Source organism: Trichoplusia ni, chromosome 7 (assembly GCF_003590095.1).
Source record: "Trichoplusia ni isolate ovarian cell line Hi5 chromosome 7, tn1, whole genome shotgun sequence".
Classification (NCBI taxonomy): domain Eukaryota; kingdom Metazoa; phylum Arthropoda; class Insecta; order Lepidoptera; family Noctuidae; genus Trichoplusia; species Trichoplusia ni.
In genome coordinates, this window is record NC_039484.1 from 6283975 (window position 1) to 6297770 (window position 13796).

At 33.6% G+C, this 13796-nt stretch overlaps 4 protein-coding genes across 5 annotated transcripts in view; 2 read left to right on the plus strand and 2 right to left on the minus strand.

Annotated features, from left to right (window-relative positions):
• The window catches only part of LOC113495843 (serine/threonine-protein kinase SIK2), a gene marked incomplete at its 3' end in the record, with an annotated part of 33927 nt that extends 30453 nt beyond the window's left edge, over positions 1 to 3474 (minus strand). The window contains 1 exon segment of the mRNA XM_026874835.1: positions 2679 to 3474. Coding sequence (XP_026730636.1) covers positions 2679 to 2804 — 126 coding nt within the window.
• Positions 3475 to 4708: 1234 nt separating this feature from the next.
• LOC113495848 (N-alpha-acetyltransferase 30-like) lies at positions 4709 to 6656 on the plus strand. The gene is made up of 3 exons (XM_026874842.1): positions 4709 to 4986; positions 5060 to 5792; positions 6050 to 6656. The coding sequence occupies exons 2-3, from the start codon at positions 5076 to 5078 to the stop codon at positions 6212 to 6214; spliced, it is 882 nt and encodes a 293-aa protein (XP_026730643.1). The 5' UTR covers positions 4709 to 4986; positions 5060 to 5075; the 3' UTR covers positions 6215 to 6656.
• An 82-nt stretch (positions 6657 to 6738) lies between these two features.
• On the minus strand, positions 6739 to 8589 carry LOC113495846 (NEDD8-activating enzyme E1 regulatory subunit). Its single transcript, XM_026874839.1, has one exon. The coding sequence runs from the start codon at positions 8377 to 8379 to the stop codon at positions 6775 to 6777; it is 1605 nt and encodes a 534-aa protein (XP_026730640.1). The 5' UTR covers positions 8380 to 8589; the 3' UTR covers positions 6739 to 6774.
• A 194-nt stretch (positions 8590 to 8783) lies between these two features.
• LOC113495847 (transmembrane protein 185A) lies at positions 8784 to 13325 on the plus strand. Of its 2 annotated transcripts, none has more exons than XM_026874840.1 (7): positions 8784 to 8993; positions 9074 to 9250; positions 9721 to 9928; positions 10414 to 10549; positions 11022 to 11152; positions 11967 to 12090; positions 13040 to 13325. In XM_026874840.1, exons 1-7 carry the CDS (start codon positions 8944 to 8946, stop codon positions 13300 to 13302), a joined length of 1089 nt encoding a protein of 362 aa, XP_026730641.1. In that variant the 5' UTR covers positions 8784 to 8943; the 3' UTR covers positions 13303 to 13325. The 2 variants fall into 2 exon arrangements, with proteins under 2 accessions (XP_026730641.1, XP_026730642.1); XM_026874841.1 differs by having other exon boundaries at positions 8786 to 8993; positions 10414 to 10543.
• Positions 13326 to 13796: the final 471 nt, after the last annotated feature.

Below are 13796 nucleotides of genomic sequence, written 5' to 3' on the forward strand. Positions count from 1 at the left end.
AGTATTCGGCCAATGACCCACTTCGTCGCTACAGCGAGACTCTACGTCAAATTTCTATAAGTAGCCTATTATATCTGATGTGATATCTATTGTAATGTTTTCTACATCCCAATATTTTTTGTAAATTACTGCTTATTAGACCAATTGTGAAAATAATTTATTGCGAATTGCTACCAATTAATGAAATTTCTCTACAATTGTGTATTGTTGTAAAAAAAATGAAAGAAGAACGCAAGTATCATTTCTACTGTATACTTTAATTATTGTTGTCGAATTCGTGAGTGCACATTATTGAGCCAGTTGCCACCCAGTACAAGTAATCTTACATTGAGTGACAGTTAGAAACTAGGTTTCTAAAATACAATCTGCGTATGTTCGTGCACCGTATCTGCTGCTAGTATACTTCAGGTTAAGTGTACAAATAGAAAATGACCTTTGCATCATTTTGACAGTTTGGTCTTTCGCGTTAAATTGCTTAGCGATTCGATACTACCTTAAAAATGTGCTTAATCAAATGAACTTAATACAATCTTGACATAAACTGTGACGAATAGATACTGAATAGGTATTTGCTTTACTACTTTAAAATAACTGTTATCGTGACAATATGAGGTGAGATTAACTTGTCGTATTCTAACAATGTGTTGGTGACGCGTCGGTCGACGACACTCCACCGATCATTCTATATCCCGTCTGGTTGCTATGTTCCTACTTGCAACTAAGATGAGACGTTGGCATACATTCACTGCTCTAGTCAATTTAAATGGAATGTCGGTGGCACGATGTTATTTCTCAATCGATACTTCAAAGTTCAAGTTCCGCAAGCGAAGTCCTGCAAGGTAATTCAATAGGCAAGAACAATTAAGTGTTGAATCATTCTCATACACGAACAAAGCAGAACAATTCATATGGATCGTATGGGTTCTTCTCAACACACGACTTGAACATGTGACCGAGCTGAGCTCTATTTCGTTTTCCGATCGTTATTTTATATTATGTATTCAGTTGGTACGTTAGTCTACCGTATCATTTTGCGTGATAGCTGTTTTCTCTCGCACTCCAGTCAATCCCAAGAGCCTTCTTCAATACATCATACGGTACGACTTCGCCGTGACATAGTTCTATTGCCACTTCAACAAGCTGTGCCTTAAGTGGCAATATTATTTATTCTGTGGTAGATTTATATAAAGCCATTGAAAGCAGGATTTCAAATGCAATATCATTTGTATTATTCAAAATTTGCTTCTCTTAAGTTAGGTACAAAATTTCCTAATAATTTTGGTAAAGGCTACGCTAATTTTGTTATCTGTTACCTCGGTGAGGTCCTTCGTAACGTGATAGTAGGGGCACGTGAGGTGTACATGTTAGAACCCGAGCAACGCAAGCAAATAGGTACCTACTATTCTGATAACGTCCTGCGCAACTAAGGAGCTCTTAACAATCATTAACATATAGCTGATGCCTTATCATATCATGATTTGTGCGTTTTACAAATGATAACTTAAAAAGATTGGTACCTATATTTAGAAACTTGCCTGAGTAGCATATCTGAAATGAAATTATATCTCTTAATTACACTTTATAATATTTTTAATATATCTTAATTTATACATTGTCCATTAATTATTTTGGACATTATTCATTTGATAATGCTTCCAAAACCCTTAACCGCGGTATACAGTAACAGAGATCTCTCTCTTATTGTAGCTATACCATCATATTACGAATTCACATTTGATTTACATCTTTGGTTGTATATTAATGTGCTTCGTACGTATTCTGTGATTAGGTAGGTAGGTACATTAATTCATTTACGCGTAACGGGTTCTACTTTCGCTACCGATTGCATAAGATGTTTATTATTTTCAGGATGATTACGAATTTTAGGTTATTTTCGTAAAAGGCTTAGCGTTATCGCGCTATGTTGGTGTTATGCGGTCAGGTCTTTCCTTATGAATTTGTCATTAAACAATAATAAGGTATTACGTATTTACGTTTTACTAGGCAGTGCGTATGTTGACAATTTATGTTTTAATTTGCCCGTGATGGACTGTCGTTTAGTAATGTGTCCTTATATTGAAAACCTATTATTTATATAATGTTTACTCTAGGGAAAATATTGTTTGAATTATTTAGGTAGGTATATGGAGTATTCATTAATAGAAGGAGGGTTTAAATTTCATACCAAATTACCCTGTGTGTTTTGGACTAGGTAATTCTTTAGGTACTTACTATGAGTATGTCAGGGTTAAAGGGATTCGATTGGATTCGATAATTCGAACCTAGCACATGTATTATAGGCAGCACACGTATTATAGGTATATAACATAATCTGAAACATTTTGTTTGTACCTAGGTCTAGCTTTTTGTTTGTTTGGAAACTGTAGTCTATGATCCGGGTAACAAAGCCGTTACGCTTTCAGTTGCAACCTCTTATTCGGGTTTTCTTTACTTCAGTATTCATATAATTGTAAATGGGTTTAATATAGTAGGTAGTTTTGAACTATACAATTGAGTACCTAAGCAGATTCAAAAACTACTACTTCGGCTAAGGTAGATTTTAAATTATTCTGTCAATTAGACGCAATCCTAAATTAAAAATTGGGTATTATTAAAAGTTAGTGAAAAGCCCTTCTAATATGCATCAAGTGACGAAGATATCGATTGCTAACTCTTACCTCAGTCTTCGTTATTCGATGTCGTGCTAACTTAACGACGGCAAAATTTCCCTTGCCAATGGTCCTCTCGATGTCATAAAAACCCACCCTAATGGGGGTTTTCGCAGGACGTTCACGGTCCGCCATTGTTATATTATAATCATCAAATTCCAAATGGATTTTCTAACACTTCGGTGGATTTGTACAAAACCATCCGCAACACTTTTTGTTTATATTCATCGAAGGCAGTCATTAACGCGCACTAAAATAAGAGCGTGTTGATCAAGCACTCAACAATCAACGCATGTATAATCCCACACGTCATTTAATAAATAAATGACATGTTTCAAATGTGAAATTGTGAATTACGCGATTTGTTCTCCCTGACAGAGTAATGGTATCAAAGATACTACATTGCGTGTTCCGTATAAATAAACAACACAATTTTAAATTGTTTTAATAAAACAGCTTAGCACACACTGCAAGTTCACGTTCTTCATTAGCACGTTAGCTATTTTGTATACAAAATTTATTTACAATAGAAAATCGCGCAGAGGCGGCGTGCGCGTAATATTCGCTTGAAAAAACCACGTCACGCCGCCGCCTCACCGGCTGTCAACCGGGTACTGAACTCGAGTCGATCGAGTCTAGTACTCGTAGAGCCAAGCACACCACCTACCGCCGCGGTACACGCGCGCGCTTTCAGTCGCCTGCCAGCCATGTTGATTCTCTTCATGACGTCAACAAGGCGTTCGGCGCTAAGTCCTACTATATAGGTATATTATACCCACATTATACCTATGTAATGTATAGGATGCATACCTCTTGAATATCGGCGTGGTATATGTTGAAAGTTAAAATATATATTTATGTCTAGAAAAATAGACATATACCTACAGTACCTAGTGTACCTACCCAACTGTAGAATAGCTTAATTACTAGTAATTAAGCAGGCACATTCAATTTTACAGTTTGTATTCATTTTGCAATATAATTCTCAATTAATATTAAAAATAAAAAATTTTCCAACAGCTAATGTTGAATGCGTAGTATTTAGTTTAATAATATACGAAAAAGCTAGCAATTTATTTTGCAACTAGGTGTAGAAAGAATAAGTAAAATTATTTCATTGATATGCAATATATTACGTTTTCTAATAAAGCTGTTCTATTATGAACCATATTTAAAAATGATGTTAAACTGATTTTAGACAGTGAAAATGTTACTATTAAAACAATAAATCATACTAATAGTTAATTGTAAAATAATTCCCGTAGTTATACTGATAATTTTAAAACTACCGCTAAATAACACGTTCGTCCAAGCTTGCCAGTTTTGTAAATAACTAATATATTTTATAACCAATATCCTTCATCAAATCGTTCCAAATAAATTAAGAATACTTTCCAAATGGTTAATAAAAGTATTAATATCTAAGTAGTCGACACTAAGGTCATTGAACAGAATTTAATACCTTTACACATGGTTAATCTATTTTGTGACACACATGTTATTTATATGGCAACTCCTACGTAATAAGGTTAGTTTCTCACTGATCTCTACGTGTTTCTAATAAAGTCAGTCGCAATTTTCATGTTTAAAAAACGTTATAATATCAGCAAACTTTCACAATTAATAGGTCATGAGTGTATCAGTTTGTCAAATACAAAATAGTTTTTAAAACGAAATTCGTTTTTTTGGCATTAATTCGCTTTTTTAAAGTTACAGAAAGTTACGCGTATAATTGAATCATTAAGGAATTACATTTTTTTAGGCATACGTTGTATCGTTATCTTAATGTAAGTGTCAAAAATCTAAATTCGCTTTATCATCGATCGAGTCTTTCTAAAATTATACTTATAAGATTTCTAGTGGAGAAAATTCTTTATTTCGATTCAAATATTTTATCTGGTAATCATCAAAATATTGTGGTAACATCGACTACGTTTCAGAGTTACACATAATATATTTTGGACATCTTAAGCATTTACCATATATCTTTCTTCGTCTACTTGCTTATGTTTTCCGATAAGAAAAATGAATGACGACGCCTAACTGACTACGATGGTGTGGAACTGTAATGCGACTGGTATTTTTTTTGCAATGTGATTGTGGAAGGCATTGGAGGGACATAAAATAAATTTCGTATATTTTCAAGGAATATTTTCAGAATTCGTATTTACTGTCTCATAGTTTTATTCATACTTATATCTTTTTTATTTTATGAACGTACATAGAAACAGTCAGATCAAGTTTTTATGGAAACTGTTGCTTTTATACTTACCAAGATGTCGGTGATACTCTTCTACAATTTTGACAAGAAAAAGATGTATGTATCTTCGTAAAAGCTTGCGCGAAATTTATATGAACATATAATCATTTGAATGTGTAAATAATTATAGATAGAGTAACGTCAATATGAATCAGATTACCGAAGAAAATGTTCAGAATATGAAGTGCAGTCAAATAGGCACCAATATGAAAAACAAAAGTAAAAAGGCCAAAGATCCTTCTGCAAGTCCGGACGAAATAAGTATATCTAATCAAGATAATCTAAGCGAGGCGTTAGCGAATACTCTTCATATTAATAATATCAATAGTAACCTAACCAATGGGACGACTGATCATCCAAACGGGAGCCCCGAAGGTCTGAGTGATAAATCGGAAGTACAAGAGGATACTACGAGCGAAGCGGTGAAAGATGTAAATAGTGTACAGTGTAGTGAAGGAATGTGTAAAGGAGGCAAAGAAGTCCTCACCCAAAACACTGACAGGTGTATTTTCGATGATGCTTTACAAATACTTGATAACACTGCTTCCAATGAGCAGCAAGAACCACGAGACGAAATTGAAATTATATCGTACGAGTCTGAGCAGCAGATGCCAGAAATCATGAGACTTATACAGAAAGATTTGTCGGAACCCTACTCTATCTATACCTATCGTTATTTTATTCACAACTGGCCTAAACTTTGCTTCCTCGCAACACATGAAGGAAAGTGCATTGGTGCCATTGTTTGTAAGTTAGATATGCATCGCAATGTTGTAAAAAGAGGTTACATTGCAATGTTAGCAGTTGATGAAAAATATAGGAAGAGAAAGATCGGCTCTAGACTGGTGCGGAAAGCAATACAGGTAAATGTTATTTTCAGTTTAAATGGTTTCTAATATGAATACTATGAGCAGATTAGAATATGTAAATAACTTAGTTCTTATTATCATGTCTCGTATTACGATAGATGTATTTCAATATGTAATACTAAATTTTTGTTATCCATCATATATGTGTGTATAAATAGCCCAAAATCTATAAAACACACTCAATTCATTAAATAAATTGGTTGGCACACTATTGTTGAGTAGGTACTACTTAATATTTTATTTTGTTGCAGGCGATGATTAATGATAATGCAGATGAAGTAGTGTTAGAAACAGAAATTACAAATAAACCAGCACTGAAGCTCTATGAGAATCTTGGCTTTGTACGGGACAAGCGCTTATTTAGATATTACCTTAATGGTGTAGATGCATTGCGATTAAAGTTATGGCTTAGGTGAAATATGTAGGTATTTAAAGAGAAATTCTCAACGTTGTGTTACATACTTTTGGAGGCCATGCTGTCTTAGCATTTGTATAAAGTGGATTACTGTTGTCATAATGGTGTATCCTTCTATTGCCATCCATGAGGATTTAGCCAAATGTATAGTTTGTTTCAATTATTTAGTCATGTGATAATATGTTTATCTAATTTATGTGTTAAAATTGTTAATGGAAATGTTTTCACCAATTCTTTTATATTTTGAATGTAAGATTTGAAGTGGTTAATATTCAAACTAAATACACAACTTTGAAGAATTATATTGTAGTCACTGTTTATTTATATTTATCACCCACACAATAAATAACGTTTTTTCATACTAACTTGGAAAAGTCAACATTTGTATCTACTGGATTTTTATGTACTGTTAAATAATTAAATAAATATATGAAATCCTTGAATTCATAGTAAAGTATTTGAACAATAGTATTTTTAGACTTTATTTTATCCCTGGGAAGAAGTATTTTGGTAAATGAGAGACAATTTTGTTTAATTTATTTATTACAAATTGAGTATAAATTAAAACGTAAAAGTAGCAGTGTTAGTTGATCCAGCATCATATATAAAAGTATTATTCACAGGTTTATACTGTTTTGTAACAATTTTGATGGCTTCATGGGCCACACATCCACCTAGGAAGGCTGAGACACTATGTATTTCTGCCCCTCCATACCTACACATTTCATGGACATGATCATCTTTAGGGAAAGGGGAACATGAGACATCGCTGAGGAGCTTAGTAACACAAGTCTTGAGTTTGGCAATGTCACCTTCAGGCTCCCAGTCCCCAGGAGCTCTGCAATGTTCTGATTGGAATATTTCAGAAGCTCTCATTAGAATATAGTGAACCATCATAACATCAGGCTCTTCCAAATGCCTGGCAATGTATGAGGCTACAGAACTGGTCAGTTGGTATTCAGAGACTATACTGGATCCACTAATTAAATGCAAATCATGTGCATGTCTACAAAACAATTTCACATCAGCTTCACTGATGTTCTCACAATGTAACTGTGCAACAATTTGTTGCACTTTCCTATATACTATCTCTGCATCCATAGAGGCTTGAGTTCTGTAAAGGTTTTGTAACTTGATGTAGTGGTCTGTTGAAGCTGTCATATCTGGTAAGACCCCTTTGACAGGTAGATTGCCTTTCCCTTCACTCTCAACAAAGCCTCTCAGTGCAGCACACATTATCCAAAATGGAGTACTCTCTTTTGTTATATTAGTAGCAGCACTGCAATACAGCAGCTCCTGGCTTTTAGCTGGCAAAAAGGTTGGCATCAAAGCAGTATTAACTGCTCTAATGGCTTCTTCAAAGTTTTCTTCATTTATTGGGACACCATTTTCATCTTTTCTTATAAAATCTTGAATAATACCTTTGATCTCATTCTTCTCCTTCCTGCTCATAGGCCAGTGAGGATTATTAACTCGCCATTTTTGCACAGCTTTGTAAATAATTACTATCCATGGTATATGACCATGGTCTTTTAGATCAAGAGTATCTATATCAAAACTGTCTAGATATTCAGACAATGCATGAAATGGAACATCTAAACGTAAATCAGTTTGTTCATTATCAGGATGAGTTTCTATTACTGCATGCTCCTTCATTTGAATTCTAAAGGATCCTAGAAATCCAACTGATCTGCACAATATCAGTGGAACATTCACATCCCATAAATGCTGGGCTAGATCTTGAATAGTCTTTTCTCCAAGAGAAGTAGCAATTACTACAGTAAATGATTTAAAGAAATCAGGGTTTTCTTTAAGAATTTGATCAGGGGGTTCCTGTACTGCGTTTCCTTGTACAGCGGGATTCAACTCTAATAACAACCGCAGTGCTTCTGATCCTCTATTTAAACCTTTGCTTGAGCACTCTAAAAAGAAATTGCTCCCAATATCTTCGTCAGTCACGATTTTATCATCGACGATTGTGATTGCGCCAACTCCAGGTAGAACAATGGATTTTAATACTTCAGTACCCAAGACAGTCGCGTTCACCAAACATATATGACCGTTTTCGAGTGCAAATTGGCCGTGGTCACCCCATAAGCGAAGTTGCCGGTCGTATTGTTTAGTCTTTTCACTTTGTTCCGGTGATTTTGGTGATGGCGAAGCCATATTATAATTTAATACTAGTAGGTTAGTTTATTCTTTATTTTTGGGTTGATTATTTACGCACAGACTTTACTTTTTTATTAATTACCTAATTATTCTACGATCCCTTGCAAACTTTAAATTGTCAGAGTCAGATCAATTACATTTATTTTGACAATGACGTCTCGTAATTTTTCTTGACCGAGGTAGTATTGCCCTTTGAATAAAAAATAATTTCTGAATATTGATGATACATCAAAACTGATAAAAATCCTTGGGGGCAAGAAAATATTACAGCACAAGTGACTTCTTAGCATAACTTTGAATGTACTTACATACGAGTTATTTTAATTAATACATTTAAAATAAATTGTTTTTATAAAGATTTTAGAATGTTTGTGACGCCTAATTTGACATGCATTTAATAACACGCGCTAGTCTGTGGTTTAGCTTTACTTGCAGCTGTTAGTGGATTGTGGCAGGAATAGATTTTATGTTGTGATTCGTGTGAACGTAATTATCTAATATTAAAGATCTTCTAATCCCGATCGTGTTAAATTGAAATGTTAAAAACATTCAACAATACGAATGTGTATGGAAATGAATTTACAAACTTTATTTCAGGATTTTAATCCGAGGTAATTTTGTTGTTTTATTTTGTTATTGAATTGAGTGGTAGGTGATTAGTTGAAATAATTTTTGTTTTTGTTGTCCACAGCAAATTCGTGGTTCACAGTTGTTTGCTAATATTTACAGCTTTAATAGCTTTGAAGTTAGATAACTCGATATCATGGTCATACTGGGCAGTTTTTACGCCAATATGGGTGTGGAAATTCCTGGTAGTGCTTGGTGCCACAGTAGGCACATATGTCTGGTGGCAGTACCCTCATTTCAGGTATGTTGTTTAGTTGTTAAACAATAATAACCTTATTTCAATTTTAAAACAGTTATACTTCATCACTTAGATAAAAAAAAAACTGAATGAAAGGAATGGCCTTTCATAATTTAATTCTGTATTTAAATAATTACCTTGAACTATAAACATTAATTGTTTATTTTTATATTTACCTTCAATACGTCATGTTATTTATTTATAAGTGGAGCAAAAGCATATTATATTTTTAAATTACTAAATATATTATACCACAAGGCGTTATTCTTCCAAATGTAAACTGAATTAAAAGATTGTTATGTAGAGTTACATTACTTACAACTGATATGCATGGATTATGATTAAAACTCAATTCATATTAATGTCCAAAAAAAGAAGAAATAAGGTTTAAACAAATGGAGAAACAGCACCAAAAAGTTTTATTACATGTTTTGTCTATTATACTCTTTGTAATGTACATTATAATATTCCAGGTTGGAAGGTGAAGCATACATCCACTACAAAGCTATGCTGATAAGTCTTGCCATTCACCTAATCCTGCTAATGTTTGAGTTGTTGGTCTGTGACCAGTTGACCACCAGTCGCCATGTGTGGATACTGGTCTTTATACCACTCATTTTCATTAGCATAGTGTCCATTGCCATCTGTATATGGTCTGTGAAGCATGATCGCAGCTATGAGGTATGTATTTTATTCCTTGTTAAGTTTATTCCTTGTTGACTAACCCTTATGAACTTTATTTCAAGAGAATGAAGTTCAGTTTTGCTTATCAATATGGAAATGTTCTAAATCCGAGAAATTATCTCGTTTTTTTTCTGATTATCAGCACTGTACTAATTACCACTTAAAAGCTGGTACTTAAGTTGTATGATAGTAAAATTCGACCTTCCGACATTCTGTCACAGATCTATTGATAATTCTGAGTAAAGTCTATTTGTTGAATATATATACATAATGTAAGGTTGAATATACACAAGATGGTAAATAAACAGCTACTTAAAGATAAATGCCACAGACTTATATGATATCCAACAGTTAAAACAACATAAATGCTTTTAATTATAAAATTTATAGAGGTCAATGACTTTACAGACTCACCAATAAACAGTTTTCATAAATAAATAAACTATAAATATTTACTACAAAAATGTATACTTTTATTACAGTTGGAATTATTTTGTTCCGTGAATATACTCCAATTTATATTCCTGGCACTAAGGCTGGATGAGTTCATCACTTGGTCCTGGGAAGTAGTGTTTGTACCTCTATGGATACTGATGTGCCTCAGTCTAGTAGGTGAGTGTATGTACTCCTTTATCATTATCTTACACATGCCTTAGATTACCTAGTGTGCTAGTTTGTGTGATTGCATTGACACATTAATGACAGCTACAAGATTATGTAGGCACTGTGTTATTTATGGATGTGGTTATATATGGCTATGTATGTATGTTAGTCATTCGTGTTTATATGATAAACAAAACTAATATACAGTTAGTAACTGACTCATAGTAAAATAATAATTAAAGAAAACAGGAATTATGTGCATTATTCTTTTAGCCATAATTCTTTTTATGGCAAATTAGAATTATAATTACATTGGATTAAGTTGTTGCATAATAACTTATTTTCATATGATTATTTAACTACAAATAACATATCTGTTATTAAAAATCTTCATACATTTTATTTTATACCTATTTTGACTCCTAAAGATAGATATGCCAGTTTTTTTTCTAACTGGTTGGTCTAATATCTTTACCGCTTTGTCCAGGGGTCCTATACAGCATAATCTTTGCCGGGATCCTGCTACGAACTCCGGAGGTCAACGTACAACAGCGACGCACAAGCTTCAACTCAGCCCTAGCTTATACATTCACGGTTATACCGACATTGGTGTTTCAGGTATGTAACTTACGAAAAACAATTAATTTTAAGCTAACCTTTAAACAATCTGAGGATTTATTGACCAATTATGTTGTGAGTTGTTTTTAAAAAGAAAAAAAATAAGAGTCAAGAAACACCTTAGTAGCTTAGCTTAGCTCAGGATAGAATAGTCACAGCTTTGACTGCACGGATAGCCGAGTGTGCGCGTGCGCTTCTTGTTGCGGGTTCGATCCCCGCGTAGGACAAGCATTTGTGATCCACGAATGCTTATTCTGAGTCTGGTTGTCTTGCACGTGATTTGTATGTAATGCGGGAGTCGTTTCAAAAAGAAAAAAAATGGTAGAGACCTTTGCCCAACAGTGTAACACGAATTACGTTTGTTAAGAAAAACACTTACTTCTATCGATTTGATTTCGATTTTGAAGAAGCCCAAAGAAATACTAGTAGTTTTTAAGTTTAAAATGATCTAACTACCATACTTAGTCGTTTTCTGCTTTTATTGGCCTTTTTCGATGATAAACCGGTATGTTTGTAAAACTATGAGGTTTTACAAAAATCCTAAAAGGTTTTACTCTGAATTTAATATTAAAATGTTCTTTATTACCAATTATTGTTATTTGTAACTTGTTACTAATACATCTGCAATTTAATTTACCTTGTTTTGCCAAAAGCTATTAATGTTGTATGATTAGTGTAAGTATATACATAACTGGAGAATTAAACTGAGTCAATAAATATGCGTATTCATTTTATAAATAATATTTGGTTTTGGCCGAATAATGTTCAACTAATTTTATATGTATTACTAAAGAGTTATTACAATATTGTGCAGGTGCTATTAACGAACAAATTAGACGATGGCCTCCCCCTGTCATACACTGTGGTCGTCAGTCCGCTGTTTGTCAGCTACGCCACGCTCATCATTATGTCGTTCAGCTCAAAAGGTGGAAATAAATGTAAGTATTTATAATATAAGCCTGTAATAGACTGATTCTTAGAACAACATGTGGGACGCTTTCAATGCACAAGGACAAGCGATGATAGACAAATCGCTGACCGAAATTCCTGCTGCATAAGGACTCATTTCCTTTGCAGCAGTCGTTTATTTTAATAAACCAAAAGCAATTCTTACTTGAAAAAGTAATATCCGTACATAGGTCGACGTTTTACATCTATTTCATGCTTAAGCCGTATTTTTTATGATTCCGTACTTAAACCTTAAAAACGGGTCCCTATTACTAATACACCGCTGTCTGTCCTGCTATCACCAGGCCAATATTTTCGGCTATAAATGGAGCCTGCTTATGTCAGTTGTATGCAAATAAATGGTACCATGTAAACACCTACTAAGTAACCACGCAATTGCAACCTATATTACTTATGTGCATATAATATAATTGAAAAATGAAGGATACCAATAAAAAAACCGCATAAAGTGGTAATTTATACCTAAATGTGGCTACCTTGAACCTAAATCGTCGTCTATTGATTTTGATAATATAATTTTATGGGCTTATTAAACTTTACGTCGCAAACCTTGACCGATACGTCGGCCCGCAGGGTCGTTTTATTGATTTTTCTTAAAATTTTATTTTCCAATAGCTGTTACTTGTTTATAGTAGTAGGTCGTTTCGAATTTTGCACAGATTATGCCTATTGTTATTGTCTCTATATTCCCTTTGTTTAGGTACTTAAAAAAAAATCTTGGTGTATTTTTTTATAGAAACACATTAAATAAATAACCGACTAATATATTTTAGTGGTATATTAGATTTGGTCTATAGAAACCTTTTATTTCAAAACTCTAGTTATAGACAAAAATACCCACACAAATTGTTTACATTTTTTTAGTACCTGAGCAAATAGAGTATATATAGATAGTGTTCATCCTTATTTGATTTTCAGGGTGGTTTGGCATCAGGAAAGACTTCTGTCAATTCCTGCTATCAGTGTTCCCTCTGTTACAAGAATACGCCAACATCGCTTACAACAACAACGTGAATAGGGGATCAAATATCGTACCAAGCGATCCACCCGCGCAGGAGCCATACAGGGACGAAGACACACACAAGAAAATCAAAGAAAGCAAAAAGTCACAGAAAAATCAAAAGAAGAACGAGACTTTAAAACCAGTTGTGCCTATTACATCTATAGACATGCCAGATTGATGTATAACTAGCTGTGTAAGTCATGTGCTGATGTGTGTTCACTCCTTAGTACTGTAAATATGAACGGGCTTCTCACCAACGAAGCAATATTAAACATTGTTAAGTTTGATATTAGGGCTAAGCTACACGTTCCGTGTTTAGGTTAAATTAGAAAAGGATATTACATCGTGTACATTATTTTTATTGTTATTTCTATTTAGGATAATTCATTGATGTTTATTATAGTACAGTTTATTTGTTGCAATGTTTCAACCGGCCTTATTAAGTTTTGTGTGTCGTTCAATTATTCACTCGAGTTTACTATACCAAATAGCAGTTATTTAGTTTTTGTTTTTCACCTCATTCCTGTGACATGTAATTGTTGTCACAGTTGCAATCGTAGCTGTCAACTTTCTCCCTATGAATTTAATGTTAATAAATGTTGTAGTATTCATGAAAAATATATGCAATTTACGGTGCTATGACGGTAAAAGCTATGTGAAAAGTTTAACTTA

Bases quoted from the DNA above. Each gene is read 5' to 3' on its own strand.
- LOC113495848 (XM_026874842.1), top strand. From the start codon at position 5,076: ATGAATCAGATTACCGAAGAAAATGTTCAGAATATGAAGTGCAGTCAA. The intron at 5,793-6,049 runs GTAAATGTTATT...ATTTTGTTGCAG, and splicing joins TGGTGCGGAAAGCAATACAG to GCGATGATTAATGATAATGC.
- LOC113495846 (XM_026874839.1), bottom strand. From the start codon at position 8,379: ATGGCTTCGCCATCACCAAAATCACCGGAACAAAGTGAAAAGACTAAA.
- LOC113495847 (XM_026874840.1), top strand. From the start codon at position 8,944: ATGTGTATGGAAATGAATTTACAAACTTTATTTCAGGATTTTAATCCG. The intron at 9,929-10,413 runs GTATGTATTTTA...CTTTTATTACAG, and splicing joins AGCATGATCGCAGCTATGAG to TTGGAATTATTTTGTTCCGT. The intron at 11,153-11,966 runs GTATGTAACTTA...AATATTGTGCAG, and splicing joins TACCGACATTGGTGTTTCAG to GTGCTATTAACGAACAAATT.